This window comes from Meles meles, chromosome 1 (assembly GCF_922984935.1).
Source record: "Meles meles chromosome 1, mMelMel3.1 paternal haplotype, whole genome shotgun sequence".
In the NCBI taxonomy this organism is placed as follows: domain Eukaryota; kingdom Metazoa; phylum Chordata; class Mammalia; order Carnivora; family Mustelidae; genus Meles; species Meles meles.
This window is the reverse complement of record NC_060066.1, coordinates 137,705,541-137,720,746: the sequence shown is the minus strand read 5'-3', so window position 1 is coordinate 137,720,746 and position 15,206 is coordinate 137,705,541. Positions and strand designations below refer to the sequence as shown.

At 34.9% G+C, this 15,206-nt stretch overlaps 1 protein-coding gene across 5 annotated transcripts in view; it reads right to left on the bottom strand.

Moving 5' to 3' along the window:
- The window catches only part of EVI5 (ecotropic viral integration site 5), a 200,666-nt gene that overhangs the window by 70,061 nt on the left and 115,399 nt on the right, over nucleotides 1–15,206 (bottom strand). For all 5 annotated transcript variants that reach the window (XM_046014873.1, XM_046014881.1, XM_046014846.1 and 2 more), the window contains 3 exons: nucleotides 14,522–14,662; nucleotides 13,270–13,428; nucleotides 5,907–6,053 (listed from right to left, as the gene is read on the bottom strand). In XM_046014873.1, the coding sequence (XP_045870829.1) occupies nucleotides 5,907–6,053; nucleotides 13,270–13,428; nucleotides 14,522–14,662 (447 nt within the window). The remainder of the gene's footprint in view (nucleotides 1–5,906; nucleotides 6,054–13,269; nucleotides 13,429–14,521; nucleotides 14,663–15,206) is intronic.

Below are 15,206 nucleotides of genomic sequence, written 5' to 3'. Positions count from 1 at the left end.
AGCTCCAGTTAAGCCTTCAGATGACTGCAGCCTCGTAAGAGACTCTAAACCAGAACCACTTGGTTAAACTGCTCCTGAATTTCTGATCCAGAAAAACTCTAGGATACTGATGCTTATTGCTATTTAAAGCCACTAAGTTTTGGAGGTAATTTTATAAATAGTAATAGATAACTAATACATTTATAGTTTCCTAATTTTAGTTAACAGTGTATAAAAATTATATTAATCAAATAAATTATATTATTTATAATATAATATATAATACTTATAAATGTATATATTATATGCAACATATATATTACTTACAAATGTAAATATTATAAATTATACAAAATTACGTTAATCACGTAAAAAAAATTCCCCCTAATCTTCTCCCTTTCCAATCTAATCACCAAGTCCTGTTGGTTCTGTACAAAAAACAGATTGTGAACTTATCTACTTCTCTTTATTTAAATGTCAATACCTGAGCCCAAGCTAGTACCTGTCTTGTACTATTTACTGAAGATCTCATAACAGATCTGTCTCCAACCCCAGCCAAACCTCTCTCTACACACAGTGGTATGTGTGTTCTTTTGAAAAATAATTACATTAATTGCTATAAGCAATACCCCTAACAAATGCTAAAATTAGTTGCTGAAACTTTAAGGATATTTTCATGGCCTCAAAACAGTTCCCCCCAAATATTTAATAATTACTGAGGTGGTTTTAATATATGTGCACAAGTTTTTTGACACTCTTTTCTTGAGGGGGTGTAGGTTAACATCCCTACCTGCTGTCAGACTGGGCTGGACTTGGTAACTTACTTGTAATGAACAGAGTATGAGAGGAAAAAAGCTCTGTAGTGGAGAAAACTTGGCAGACACCAACTTAAATGATCAAGGTTAACAGCATTAACATATTAATACAAAATGCCTTCTAACATGATGTGCTAAGAAGGACACTTCTATTCTGTATTCTTTCCTAAAATACATTATCTCAGTCGAGTCATGAGAAAACATACAATCCCAAGCTGAGGGATATTCTACAAAATAACTGACCAGTATTTTTCAATATTAAAGGTCTAAGGAAAGATAAGAAAGCATTAAGAAACTGTCACAGATTAGAGGAGACAGAGATCTAATGGGGAGATCTGAATAAAGTCTATAGTTTCATTCACTTCTTAGTAGTGATAAATGTATCATGGTTATATAAAATGTTAACATTAGGAGAAGCTGATTAAAAGTTATATGGTAACTATACTATTTTTGCTGCTTTTCTGTAAACAAAAAATGTTAAAATTAAATGTAAAAAAAAAAACCTGAAGGAAATATAGCAAAACAGAAAAAGTCATAGTTGATTTTCTGCTTAAAACCTTTCTATGGCTTCCCACAGCACTTAAGAGTGAAACCCAAACTTATTAGTATGGGAAGTAAAATTTTATATGGTAAGAAGTGGAGTCCCAACCTCTTCCCTGGTTCTTATGTCATTGGCTTTTTACTTTATACAAGACTCAGCAACCAACTTTTCTGCTTTTGGATCTTGAACTCTGCGACCCTTTCATGGTGAGGATCTTCCCCTGGCTCTCCACATGGCTGCTGCTTTCCTATTCTTCACATCCCAGCTTCGTTACCACCTCCTGGCACTCCATCTTAATCACTACTTCCTCTTACCTCCCACTTTAGAGTACATCATTAGTAATGATCTTATGTATTTTTTATTTATTGTGTCAATAAACATTGTGCTCACTTTCTTCACTACTGAGTCCCCAGTGCCTATAATACTAACAAATAAAGACTGCCCAAGTATTTGATGAATATGTAAACAGATGCCATAATTCTTTGAAGTCTCATAATCTCACCTCCTCCCACCCTTATTTGAGAATCACTGTTCCAAAATATGCAAGTTACATCTACTTAAAATGAAAAGGTTTGGCTATACACTTTGTAAGTACCTTTGTAAGTAACATAATGGAGAAAACAGGTACTATCATGCCCTCTTGGTCAGAGTACAAAACAGTTCAACCCTAAGAAGTGTCGTCTGACAAAATTTTATGAAAGTACAAATGCATTTACCCATTGACCAATCTAAGGGAACGTGTGGATATACCTCTATAGGTACAGAATGTGTATATAACTCTGTATGTCTGAAATTATATATGTACAAGAGGTTATTCACTATACTGCTTGTGGCAGCAAAAACATGGGGGACAATCCATGTGCCCATCAATAAGAATCTAGTTAAGTATACTACGATACATCCGTGCAATGGAAAACAATGTACCTTAGAAACTAACAAGGAAGTACTGATATTGAAAGCTCTATCAAACATAATGACATAAAAAAAAACCATAGTGACAAAAAAAAAGCAAGGAGAAGAACACACAATATGTTAACATAAAGTAAAAAAGTGAAAAGAAAAATTATGTACTTGTACTTGCTTGTATTTGCCTAAAAGAAACTCTGAAAGAGGGGCACCTGGATGGCTCAGTCAGTTAAACATCTGTCTTCTGCTCAAGTTATGATTGCAGGTTCCTAGAATGGAGCCCCACATCAGGCTTCCTGCTTCCTGCCCAGTGGGGAGTCTGCTTCCCTATCTCCCCTGCTACTCTTCTCATGCTCTCTCTCTCTCTCACTCACTCTCTCTCGAATAAATAAAATCTTAAAAAAAAAACTCTTCGAAGGACATATCAGAAAATAAAAGCAGTCACCTAGCAAAAAAATAAAAGAAAGGGTATATGGTAGAGTCAGGAAGAGAATGAGATAAAAGGAGAAAGAGTGTGAGCAATGCTTTCACTTATACTGTTAAAAAATCAAAGCATTATGAAAAAATGCATATGTATTAAGCTATTAAAGTTTATATTAGGGAAGGTGGGTGGCTCAATCAGTTGAGCATCTGCTTTTGGCTCAGGTCATAATCTCAGGGTCCTGGGATTGAGTCCTGCATCAGACTCCTTACTCGGAGTTTGCTTCTCCCTCTGTCTGTCACTCCTCCTGTTTGTACTCTCTCTCTCTCTGACAAATAAATATATATATATAAAAAAGGTTTATATTATATATAAGCACCAGGTTTATTTTCTTCCTGTTTCCTACTTGTCATTACTACAAATATGTACAATGTTATAATCATAGTAAAATACCCTGACTTTCCTACTTAAAATTACTTATCATATAATTTTACAAGTTTATGTATGAATTACTGTACTATACCTTTTCCACGGATATATACATATCCATATTAGTATCTCTCTTTATATATGTAGAACTAGAAAATATAAAATCTTTCTATACTCTTCAAATTTAGATTTATGTAGGAAATCCCACAATCTCATTACTAAAATCTCGGGGACTAAAGATGTCATAGAATTTTTTATTTTTTAGATTTTAGAAAAATAATAAGATACATGAACCATACATTAGTATTATCCACAAGGTTGCATCCATAATGAAATACCTTGCTCACTACTAAACACAATGAAACTGTGAAGTATAAATATTCACACCAAGAGGGATAAAACAAAAATTATAAATGGCCACCCAAATGAATTTCTGTGAAATTTATGAGAAGATGTTTGGGTTTCAGAGTGTTTGAATTTTCATATTGGGGGGGCTCCCTGGGTGGCTCAGTGGGTTAAAGCCTCTGCCTTCAGCTCAGGTCATGATCACAGGGTCCTGGGATCGAGCCCCGCATCGTGCTCTCTGCTCCGCAGGGAGTCTGCTTCCTCCTCTCTCTCTGCCTGCCTCTCTGCCTAGTTGTGATTTCTCTCTGTCAAATAAATAAAATATTAAAAAAAATTTTTCATATTGGAGATTACAGACTTATACTATTTTCATCTTTAAGTGGGAACATTCAAATTCAGTTGTAGAAGGAAAATAACATTAATACTAAAAACAGTATCCTGATATATTACATAAATTTAATAGTTATTTATCAACAAATTACAAGCTATAATCATACATAACTAAATGAGGGGTGGGCACATAGGTGACTCAATCAGTTAAGTGTCTGCCTTCAGCTCAGGTCATGATCTCAGGGTCCTGGGATGGAGCCCAGAGTCCGGCTCCCGGCTCAGTGGAGAGTCTGCTTCTTCCCCTCCCTCTAACCCTCTGCCCAACTTGTGTGCATACCTATATATATGCTCTCTTGCTTTCAAATAAATAAAATCTAAAAAAAACCTAAATGAAAATGAACCAGATTTCCATAACTGAAGAACTAGCTTCCTTGAAAAAGTTAGGGTTTGTTCCTGAAGTGTTCCAGTATAACAGGTAAAATATATACACTTAATTACAATGTACTAGGTGCTACGGTAATAACACACTGGTCATTCTTAAAATCTACAAAAGGTATTACAAAATATTGAATAAATCAATATACAGGTTAAACACACACACAGATATAAGAATCAGCATCTGTAACAAATTTCACAGATTTATTACTGAACAGTTAAAAATAAAATAAAATAGGATCTTAAAATTTTCTAAAATTCTGAATCTGAGCCTATTACTTAAACTTAAAAAAAAATATATATATACATATAGACATATGTATATATATATATACATATAGACATATGTATATATATATATATACACATATAGACATATGTATATATATATATTTTTTTTCATCAGCAAATCCCAAAAATTATTTCCAAAGAACACCTTACTTTCCTTAAAAGGTGCTAAGGCATTTGAGGAACAATATTAAATCCAGTAACAGTGTTATCAACCTATATAAGAAAAACCCCAATAATTTGAAAAGAGATTAAGTTTACCTCTTCATTAAAAATAAGTCAGCACAGACAATATGGCATCATAAAAATTTAATCACATATTAGAAAGACAAATCAAACTGATATAACCTCATGTCACATTATTTTATTTTTAAATTAGTCTAGTCACATCCTTGTAGAGGGACTAATTTTAAGTTAGCACAAATTTCAGATTTCTGTCAGTGTAAATTGCAACAGCCATGCATATTTATTAGGATGTAATTTCATCTCTGGATTTCAGTGACACTGATAAACCACTCAAGCTTCACTCCTGGTTTTTAATGACACCAGAACAAGTTGATGGAATTACAGCTTCATATGTACCAATGAAAGTCTTATTTCTTATCATAGAATAATAAGGCTAGAATCTTAAAGGGCATCATTCCTGCTGTATCACCATGGAAAGATGGATGCCAACTTTATTTTTAAAATTCCATAACTTGTCCATAGTAATCTATTCTAATGCTGAGACCACAGTCATATCTTTAGTTATTTCTCTTTCTCTCACACTCACTCTCTCTTGTTCTACCCCCCCTCCTCATCCTACCCCACTCCTCATCCCCTCACACTTTCACCACAGTTGCACTGGAAACTGACTTCAGGAAAACATTTACTTGCATTCAAATAATTTTGAAGCTTTATAAATCCAAATACTTCATGCATAACAAATAGAAAAACTGATTAAAATAATAATGGGAAATGTACACAATTTTCCCAAACCATGGGCAAACACACTTCTTTTGCTCTCTACCCAGAAAACATATATCAATACTGAGTGCATACTATACCATACCAATCAAAGCAGAGTTGCCCTAATCTCCCTAAATTACCTATCTTTTTGGTTGTGATTTTAAAAGCTTTGGTTTTAAAGAGCTACAAGTCAAAAGAAAAATTATAAAGAGATACCAATTTTCAGCCAATTGGTTAACTTAATTTCCTAAACTGGCATTAACCAAGTGGGTGAAATGAGATTTTCTGCTTGAAATCCACCTCACAGCAAGATGAGCTAACCCTGTCTGAAAGCAACCACCAAACAAAATCCAGGAAAAGTGGGAAATCAAACTAGCTCCTTTTGGTTTTACTGCCTTTAAAATGATGAAGAGACAAAACAAAAAGCATTATTATATTGACAAAAACATTAGGTAGCCAATATATTTACCTTGCATTCAATCTCTGCTTGTTTGCGCTTTGCTTCACTTAATTGAGTAAGGAGTCCTTTGTTCTGTGCCGAAAGATACTGCACTTTCTCATGCAGACTAATAACCTCTTGTTCCGCTCTTCGAAGATGGTTACTGTTGATCTGATTCTAATAATTAAAAATATAAATACTCAAACTTTAAAGACCCCCCAAAAATCTACAAATTTTTACCTCCCCATTATATCTCAATAACATTATGTAAAATGCTATCATTAGTTACAGGTGGATTTTATTTAACATATAATAGTTAAACGCTAAAAAAAAATTATAAATGTGCTTTAAAAATCGAGTCATCCAGAAGATACTTAAGGTCTATATTAGAATCTCTTCCTAACTTTCTGTTTATACAATAACTATCTACAAACTTAAAGAATGTTTACACAGACCCTGAAGTATTAATTTCTGAAATAGACAGTATCATACAAATGAGTAGATACAGAAATATGATGAATTTAACTCCTCTTTCCCATTCCCAAAAAGACAGCCTGCTTGAAAAGTACCATCACCATTTACTAGAATGTAAAATCCTTTTTGTCATGAAATGTGTCACATGCACTTCTGTATTCCAATGTACAGCACAGTCATTTTAAGGAACATGAATTGGTTTTGAATTCTGACTTGTTATTTGGTGATTAAGCAAACTAGTTATAATATTTCTATTTTTTTTATTTGAAAAATGTATATAAAAATACTCCCTATTTCTCATTCAGGTCTCTTCAGTATTAAATGAGAGATTACATGGAACAGCACTTAATTTATAGAAATAATTCAATAAATGTTGGTGTTTAATGTATTAAAACTATAGAACATGCTAAAAAATATATAGAGACCTTAATTTGACTGACATAAAGTAGTTTCCCAATGCAGGCTCCACATGGCCTGATTTCTTTCAACCCTAAGATTCTATTAGGCGTCTGAAAGAAACAGTAGGGATTTTACAATTGAAGACAGAAGAATCTGGTTCCTCATTATACAGTTCTTCAACCTTGCTAAATTTACCTAATCCCATCAAATCCAGTACACTGGTACAAGCATAGATATTATGACTAGACTTCAAAGGCTGTGTTGTAAGAATCACATGAGAAAAGTTTATGAAAGGAATCTCACGTAATGTCTGAAATTAAACAGATACTTAATAAATCCTTGGTTGTTATTATTACATCTATTCTACCTCACTCAATAAAAACGACCCAGCCTCCAGTTTTATTAAAAAATCTGCATCATGTGGGGCGCCGGGGTGGCTCAATGGGTTAAAGCCTCTGCCTTCGGCTCAGGTCATGATCCCAGGGTTCTGGGATCGAGCCCAGCATCGGGCTCTCTGCTCAGTGGGGAGCCTGCTTCTTCCTTTCTCTCTGCCTGCCTCTCCGCTTACTTGTGATATCTGTGAAATAAATAAATAAATAAATCTTAAAAAAAAAAAAATCTGCATCATGTAACAGTTTTAAGCTCCAAAACTTTATACCATTTTTGAGTTTCTTTATTTTTACTTTTACTCTTCTTCCTGACTCAGTATTTGTCTACAAAATAGTGATCTTCTTAGTACTCAATACTTAGATTCAAAATGTTTTGCAACTTCTTTTTACTGTCTTCGCTTCTACCACTGAACAAATAACTACACTTCAAAAGACATAAATTCAACATAAGCTGCAAAGAATTCCCACAGATAGAACCCCTCCCTCAACCCCTCACTACAAGTCCATGATTCAAAATTATAAAACTCCACACATAAAACTGAAAATTGACAATGAGTGAGAAATTGTAGACAAAAGGATAACAAGAACAGATTCTTTAAAAACTCTAGATAATAATCATGTAAGGACTTTGTATAAAATAATTTATTTAAAATGATAAGACATAAAAAGAGGGAGCAAAAACATAAGCAAAGAACAAGTAACTATCAAAAAACATTTAGCAAATTTGGGGGTGCCTGGATAGCTCAGTTGGTTAAGCGTCCAATTCTTGATTTCGGCTCAGCTCATGAGCTCAGGGTCACGGCATGGAGCCCAGTGTCCGGCTCCCCACTCAGCACAGGGTCTGCTTGTCCCTCTCCTGCTCTTCCCCCCACTCATATATGTGTTCTCTCCCTCTCTCTCAAATAAATAACTGAATAATCTTAAAAAAACAAACAAACACCAGATTTAGCAAATTTGAAAAACAACCAAATACAACTTCTAGAAGTTAATATAGTCAGTAATGTTAAAAATTAATTAAAGGGTTAAACAGAGAATTAGCTACACTGAAGAAACAGTGTTCCAGAAGAGGTCAAGAGACATAGACGAGAGTAAGGAGGTACAAAATACACCTAATGGAGGTTGCAGAATAAAACAGAAAACAAAGGAAAAAGTGAGCTATGATAGTCTAGGAGATGACAATACTTAAGAATTTTTACAACTGGAAAGTTATATATATGAATCCACATTCTGGGAAACTCAACTAGTTTTAGACAGGATAAATACAAATAAACCCTCACTAAGAAACATTTTAACAAAACAGAATGCTCACAAAAAGAGATAAATCAAGGGCAAAACTGTATCTGGTAAGGGGGGAGTGAAATACTCAGCAGACATCACAAAAGGAAAAGTTTGTAGTGCTTAAAAAAATAAATTTCATCCTACAATAGTATATTCAGCTAAACTATCATACCAGCGTGAGGAAAAAAGTACATTTACCTTTAGGAAAGTAAGAGTTTACAATGCATGATTGAAATCAGAAAGAAACTGTTAAATAAAAGTAACAGAGAGCAGAAAGTTAGCAAATAGACAAATCCAAATAAGCAATGACTCCATAAAACAACAATGGAAGAAAAGCACATGAAGATCTTCCAAGGCCTTTATACAGTTTAGAAGGAAGATGGAGATGATTATCAACATCAAACTTTGTTCAGTCAGGTGAGCATTTTTTATTTTTTTAGGTAATAAACACTAACAGAAAAGGAATCATAAAAGTCAAACCAGTGGTAGAAAAAGAAACATCTAAATTAATCCAATAAAAAAGGAAGAAAGGAGGGGAAAAAATAGAAAAAAGGGAAGAAATAAATTGAAAAAAATAATTTTAAATAGATACATCATAATAAAGAGTTTTGATTCCTGATGGGGTTGTAGAATATAAAGAGCACTACTCCTATTCTTAAAAAAAAAAAAAAAAAAAAAAAAAAAAAAGCCAAACTCTAAATTCGTGATTCTTGTTAAAACCAGAGAGGAAAGGTTACAAGGCAACCAACTATCCCCAAACCTAAGGACACAGGGCAGATGTAAGAATAATTCACCCAGAATATTATTAAATTGGTTGTGGCCAAGTGTTGGCTGGCTAGAGAGTGTGGAGCCCAAGGGGAACAGCAGAGTTTACAAGCTCTTATACACTTTCTCTTCATGGACCCAAAAAGGTACACACAAAAAGACTGAGGAGAGTCTTGAGAAAGAGATCTCCACAGCATAGGCCTGAGGGAGAATAGAAGGCAATGGAGAAGGAGCACTAAACCTTCCCTCCTCTAGGGAATAAAAGGTTTCACAGGCCAAGAAACACTGTTCCCCTGGAGCACTGGGGAAACCACTACACCTGAGAATGGGACAGGACTATATTGTGGGCCTAGGAGTATGCTGGTGTGGTCAGGCAGAGTGCTAAGAAAGTCAAACACTCCAGATCCAGGGACACAATGCAGCCTAAGACTAAGGCTTTATCAGAAAAATGGGGAAGGCTTCTGCCCCTCCAACTTCCTGCAACAAGTAACATGGAATACTCTGGAGACTGACTCTCTCTGAAATGCTGTGTAAATGGAAGACCTAAAGACACTGAGAAACCCGCTGGCAAACCAGCCCCCAATCTAAAAATAAGATAGTGCTAGAGGAATTTGAAGCCTGTGGTGCAATGAGGGTAACCACAGAAACAACAAACCTCAAACCCAGCCCAACTCCTGACTATATTAACTCAAATCCCCCACATTAAAGGCCTAGCAGAGGAAAAGGTATGCCCATTTCCAGGCATTAAAAACTACTTACCTTAGCCTATAGTCCTACTCAAGATATTCAATTTTCAGCAAAAAATTACAAAGCATAGGAACAGGTAAGAAAAAACAAAACACTACCAAGAGACAAAGCAATCCACAGAATCAGCCTCAGGTATGACACAGATATTAAATTACCTGACAAGGAATTTACAGTAACACTGATTAATATGCTAAAGGCTCTAACAGAAAAGTGAAAACCATGCAAGATCACATAGTTAGTACTGACATAGAAATAAAAACTAAAAGAATCAAACGGAAATGCTAGAAATAAAAAACACAGTAATATATGTAAAGAATGCCTTCAATGGCTCATCAGACAACTCACAAAGTGGAAGAAAGAATCAGTGAACTTAATCGTAAGTCAACAGAAATATTTAAGTCAAGAGAAACTGAAACACAAAGGGAACAAATAATGAGGGGGAAAAAAGAAGAGAACATCAAGAGTTACTATCAATATCAAATAATCTAATGTATGTGTAATGGGAATCCCAGGAGGAGGAAAGAGTATGGTGGACAGAATATATATTTGAAGAAGAAATAACTAAGAATTTTCCAAATTTCATGGTAGACACAAAGCCAGAGGGCCAAGAAACTCAGAGGAAAACAAACAAGGCAAAAAAGTACATCAAAACGTTTCATCTTCAAACTGCTAAAAGTAAGAGAAAACCTTAACGGTGAACAGAAGGACAAACACATTACAAGCAGATGAACAAAAACAGAATACGAAAAATCCAAAATATGAGAAATCTGAACGTGTTGTGTATGTCTCTGTATGTGTGCTGTATCATACACTTGTTTGTTCTTCAGTATTTTGATAAATATAACTGGTTTGCTTTGCAATCCTATTATTTTACTTTATGCATTAAAAAACATTATTTTGAGAAAGGGTCAAGAGGGTTCAGACTGCCAAAGGAGTTTATAGTATAAAAAAGAGATAAGAAACCCTGTCCTGAAGAAATTCTCGGAGCTATCCACAGGGAAACATGTACAAGAATGTTCAGAGCAGCACTATCTGTAAGAGCAAAAACTGGTACACAGGAAGAAGAGTGGGGCTCAGTAAACTAGGGTGGACTCCCTAGGTGGTATTTTCTAAAAGGCACTGCAATGAAGGAGCTGAAATGTATCAACAAGGACAAATCTCTTAATCTGGATGCTCGATATGGACCATCATCAGTTTAAGCACTGGCATTTAGGAAACAGTACTTTATGTGATTCTTCTTCCAAAAAATCGATCCAAAATCACACTTAATCAGGTATAATTCAAAATACAAATTCTTAGGAAGCCTTTTCCTAAACCATCTAGTAGGAATTAATTTTGCCCTCCTATTTTCCACAGCAGTTTTCATCAAACTCTTTAATTACCAAATTTCTGAATTATACTTTTTTTAGATTTTATTGAGATATAACTGATACAGAGCACTGTGTAAGTCTAAGATGTACAGCATAATGACTTGACTTACATTAATCAGAAATGATCAGTAACCATTATGTCATATAGTGAATTATATTAAATGTAGTTTTGTGCATGCCTGATTTCTTAGGTGTTAAGTTCTCTGATGGCTGGACAGTGTTTTGTATTCAAAAGTTCTCAAAACGATGTTTATGAATTTGATACATTTATCCCTCTTAAATATAATCTGAGGCGCCTGGGTGGCTATGTCTGTTAAGCGTCTGCCTTCCGCTTCCATCATGATCCCAGAGTCCTGGGATTGAGCCCCTGGTTGGGCTCCCTGCTCAGCAGGGATCCTGCTTCTTCTTCTCCCTATACCCCTCCCACTGCTTGTGCTCTCTCATGCTCTCTCTCAAATAAGTAGATAAAGTCTTAAGAAAGAAAGAAAACTTGAACAATGACTTAAAAGCTGTGCTTGCATCTTTAATATGTACATGAAGATAAAATTTGTTATAAAAATAAAACTTCCCATTATAAAAGCTAGATTTCTAATTTTCATAATCTTACTGTTATTTTTAATTTTAATGAAAAATACAAGAAAATAACTTTGAACAATGTAAAACAAGATATATTTAACCTAAAGGATTTACAGATTCTTGTTATCATGTTCAAGTTCGGATGATCATTTTGCACATAGGTATGCAGAATGATACCTGAGTTAACTATGCCCCCTACTGACTAGATATTTTGAAAACCAAATAACATTACAGAGAATACAGAATATGGTCCACATAAATGTACCACATAAAAATCAAATGTGGCTTATAATGCAAATGAATTCCATAAAAAGGATTTTGCAGATCTTAAATCAAGTATATTTAAGGTAGAATTTATTACAGAAAGGGGAGATCTGAGAAGTATAACTTTGGAATTAATGCTCAGAGTCACCAAATTACACATAAGGAAGAATCATTCACATTATAGTCTATACCAATTGTTCTCAACCAGGGGAAATTCTGCCCCAAGGGGACATCTGGCAATGTGTAGAGATACTTTTGGTCATCACAATCTGGAGTGGGGGGGGTACAGTGACACTGGGATCGAGTTGGTAGAGGGATGCTGGTAAACATCCTGCAATGCAGAGGCCAGTCCCCCAAATAAAGAATTACCGGGTTCAAAACCTATTTTAATAGTCAAGGTTGAGAAATTTTGCTCTACATGACTATTGCCTCTCAAGTTATACAACAAGGGAACAAAGTTAAATGTAGTTTTATGACTTGTTCAAACTTTGCGGAATAGGTCAAAGAAGACACTAAATCTCTGATACCAAAGACTATAATTTTTAGCCCTTTTTCCTTGGGCTAGGAAATTAGTCTAGACAGTTTCATATATCCATCTTTTAGCTCTATTTTAGGGATGATATAACCCGTGCATAAAATTTTGATATGCTAATAGATTTTGTTTTTGTTTTTAGAGAGAGAGTGAGAGCATGTGAGGGGATGCGGGAGGGGCAGAGAGAGAGAGAGGGAGAGAGAATCTTAAGCAGACTTCACAACCTGTCTGGAACCCAATGTGGGGCTTGATCTCATGACCCTGAGCTCATGACCTGAGCCAAAAATCAAGAATCCAGTATTTGTGCTCGCTTCGGCAGCACATATACTAAGAATCCAGTATTTAACCAATTGAGTCACGGAGGCACCCTATGCTAATGGTATTTTTTTTTTTAAGATTTTATTTATTTGATAGAGATCACAAGTAGGCAGAGAGAGAGGAGGAAGCAGGTTCCCCGCTGAGAAGAGAGCCCAAGGCAGGGCTCAATCCCAGGACCCTGGGATCATGACCTCAGCTGAAGGCAGAGGCTTTAACCCACTGAGACAGCCAGGCACGCTGCTAATGGTATTTTTTTAAGCTACCAGGCTTTCCCATCATACCTGTGTTTCCATTTCCATCATCCTTTGCTTTATTTCTCTTATTTCTGCCTGAGTTTCAGCTTCTCTAAGTCGAATGGTCATCAGTTCATCCTGTAACTCATTCACAGCATTTTTCTTAGGTGGGTCTTTCCACCTCCCAGTAGTACGAGCTAAGTGGCGCTAAAAGACAAAAAAAATTATACTGCAACAAATATTCCCACTATCAAAATAAGAGCTAACTTTCCTGGCACTTATTTCATGCCCACTACTATATTCAGCACTGTATATACATTATTTTATTTAAGCCCCAGAAAACCTTAATAGTTAGGCACCATTATCGTCATTATCCAGGTCAGATGACGGAAATGGTGATTAAGTAACTTCAAAAGGTCAGTATAGCCAACAAGTGGCAGATCTGGAATACAAGCTCAGATATAGTTCAAATCTGTTTATACTGTGGCAAATTGTAAAGAATATAATTTTTACCCTAGATTTATTATAAGAGATTCCCACATTTTTAATGAAATCCCAAGGAAAAAAAAATGGGGTCATTCATGAATTAAGGGAGGAATATTAGGAGTGTTCTCAAAATATCCATGGTGAAGCATTAGTTTTCTTTTGTTTTTAATTTAGTTTATTGCTGCCTGACATTTCTGGGGAAAGAAAAAAGCTGTGGCAATGTTAAGAACTAATTTCAGTCTTTGCTAGATGTAGCCCCACCCCAAATTCAAACCGAAGTCACTATTCTGAAATGGTATATAGTTTCTTTTCCTTCCCTCTCTCCCTTCTTGCTCTGTCTTCTAGACTTGTTTTTGTTTGTTTGTTTGTTCCTTGTCAACACTTCCCCTTATATGTGAATAAACTGGCAGACATATAAATGCCTGATTTTGTGAGATAACCAATTTTCAAAAGTTTACAAAGGTATAGACAAATTTATGTTAGTGTCACCCTCTGTTGTTCCATACTAATGGATTTAATATCAACAGAAGAAATATGCCCTATATAAAGGAAAATTTTTTGATTCATTGTATATAAATCACAATAATACATGACTTGATCTCTATTTTATCTGTTTTTTAATTAAATGAATTAAAAAGGGAGAAACAGCTTAAAGGTACCTTCAACTTATAAATGCTCTCAGATTTCTACATTGAAAGAGTCCTTCTCATTTTAAACTCAAGTCCTAGTGTTGATCATCAGCTACTTCAAATTCACACAAACTGGGTATTCAGGTTTAACCTGCCTTTTAAAAAACATACAAAATATGATATACCTGCCAGTGTTCCTCTAAATCCTTGACTTGTTGTCTAAGTTCTTTCAATCCCATAACAGCTTCTGCTTCTCTCAGTTTCACAGCAATGAGCTCTTCCTGAAGTCTTGCAATGTTATTCTCATCAGGAAAGGAGTTGTTTCTCTGAAGCAAGAGAAAATACAGTATGGAATTTTTAAATTTAAAGAATAAAATTAAATAAAACATACGTAGTAAGAGCTATTTTGTCCCATATGTAACTATACTTAATTTTACACACTTTTACTGAGATATAAATCACAAACCATAAAACTTACCCTTTTAATGTGCACCAGTCAGTGGTTTTAAGAGTATTCACAGGGTTGTACGACCATCACCACAATCTAATTTCAGGACATTTTAATCACCCCAAAATGAAACCCTATACCCATTAGCAGTCACTCCACATTTCCCCTCCCCACAGCCGTGACAATCACTAGTCTACTTTCTGTCTCTTCTGGACATTTCATATCAATGGAATCACACAATACGTGGCCATTTATGACTGGCTTCTTTCATCTAGAGTGTTTTCAAGGTTCAACCCTTTTTACTGACAAATAATATTCTATTGTGTGTATATGCTACATTTTATTTATCCATTCGCAGCTGACAGAAATTTGAGTTGTTTCCACTTTTTGACTATTACGAAAATGTTATGAACATTTGTGTA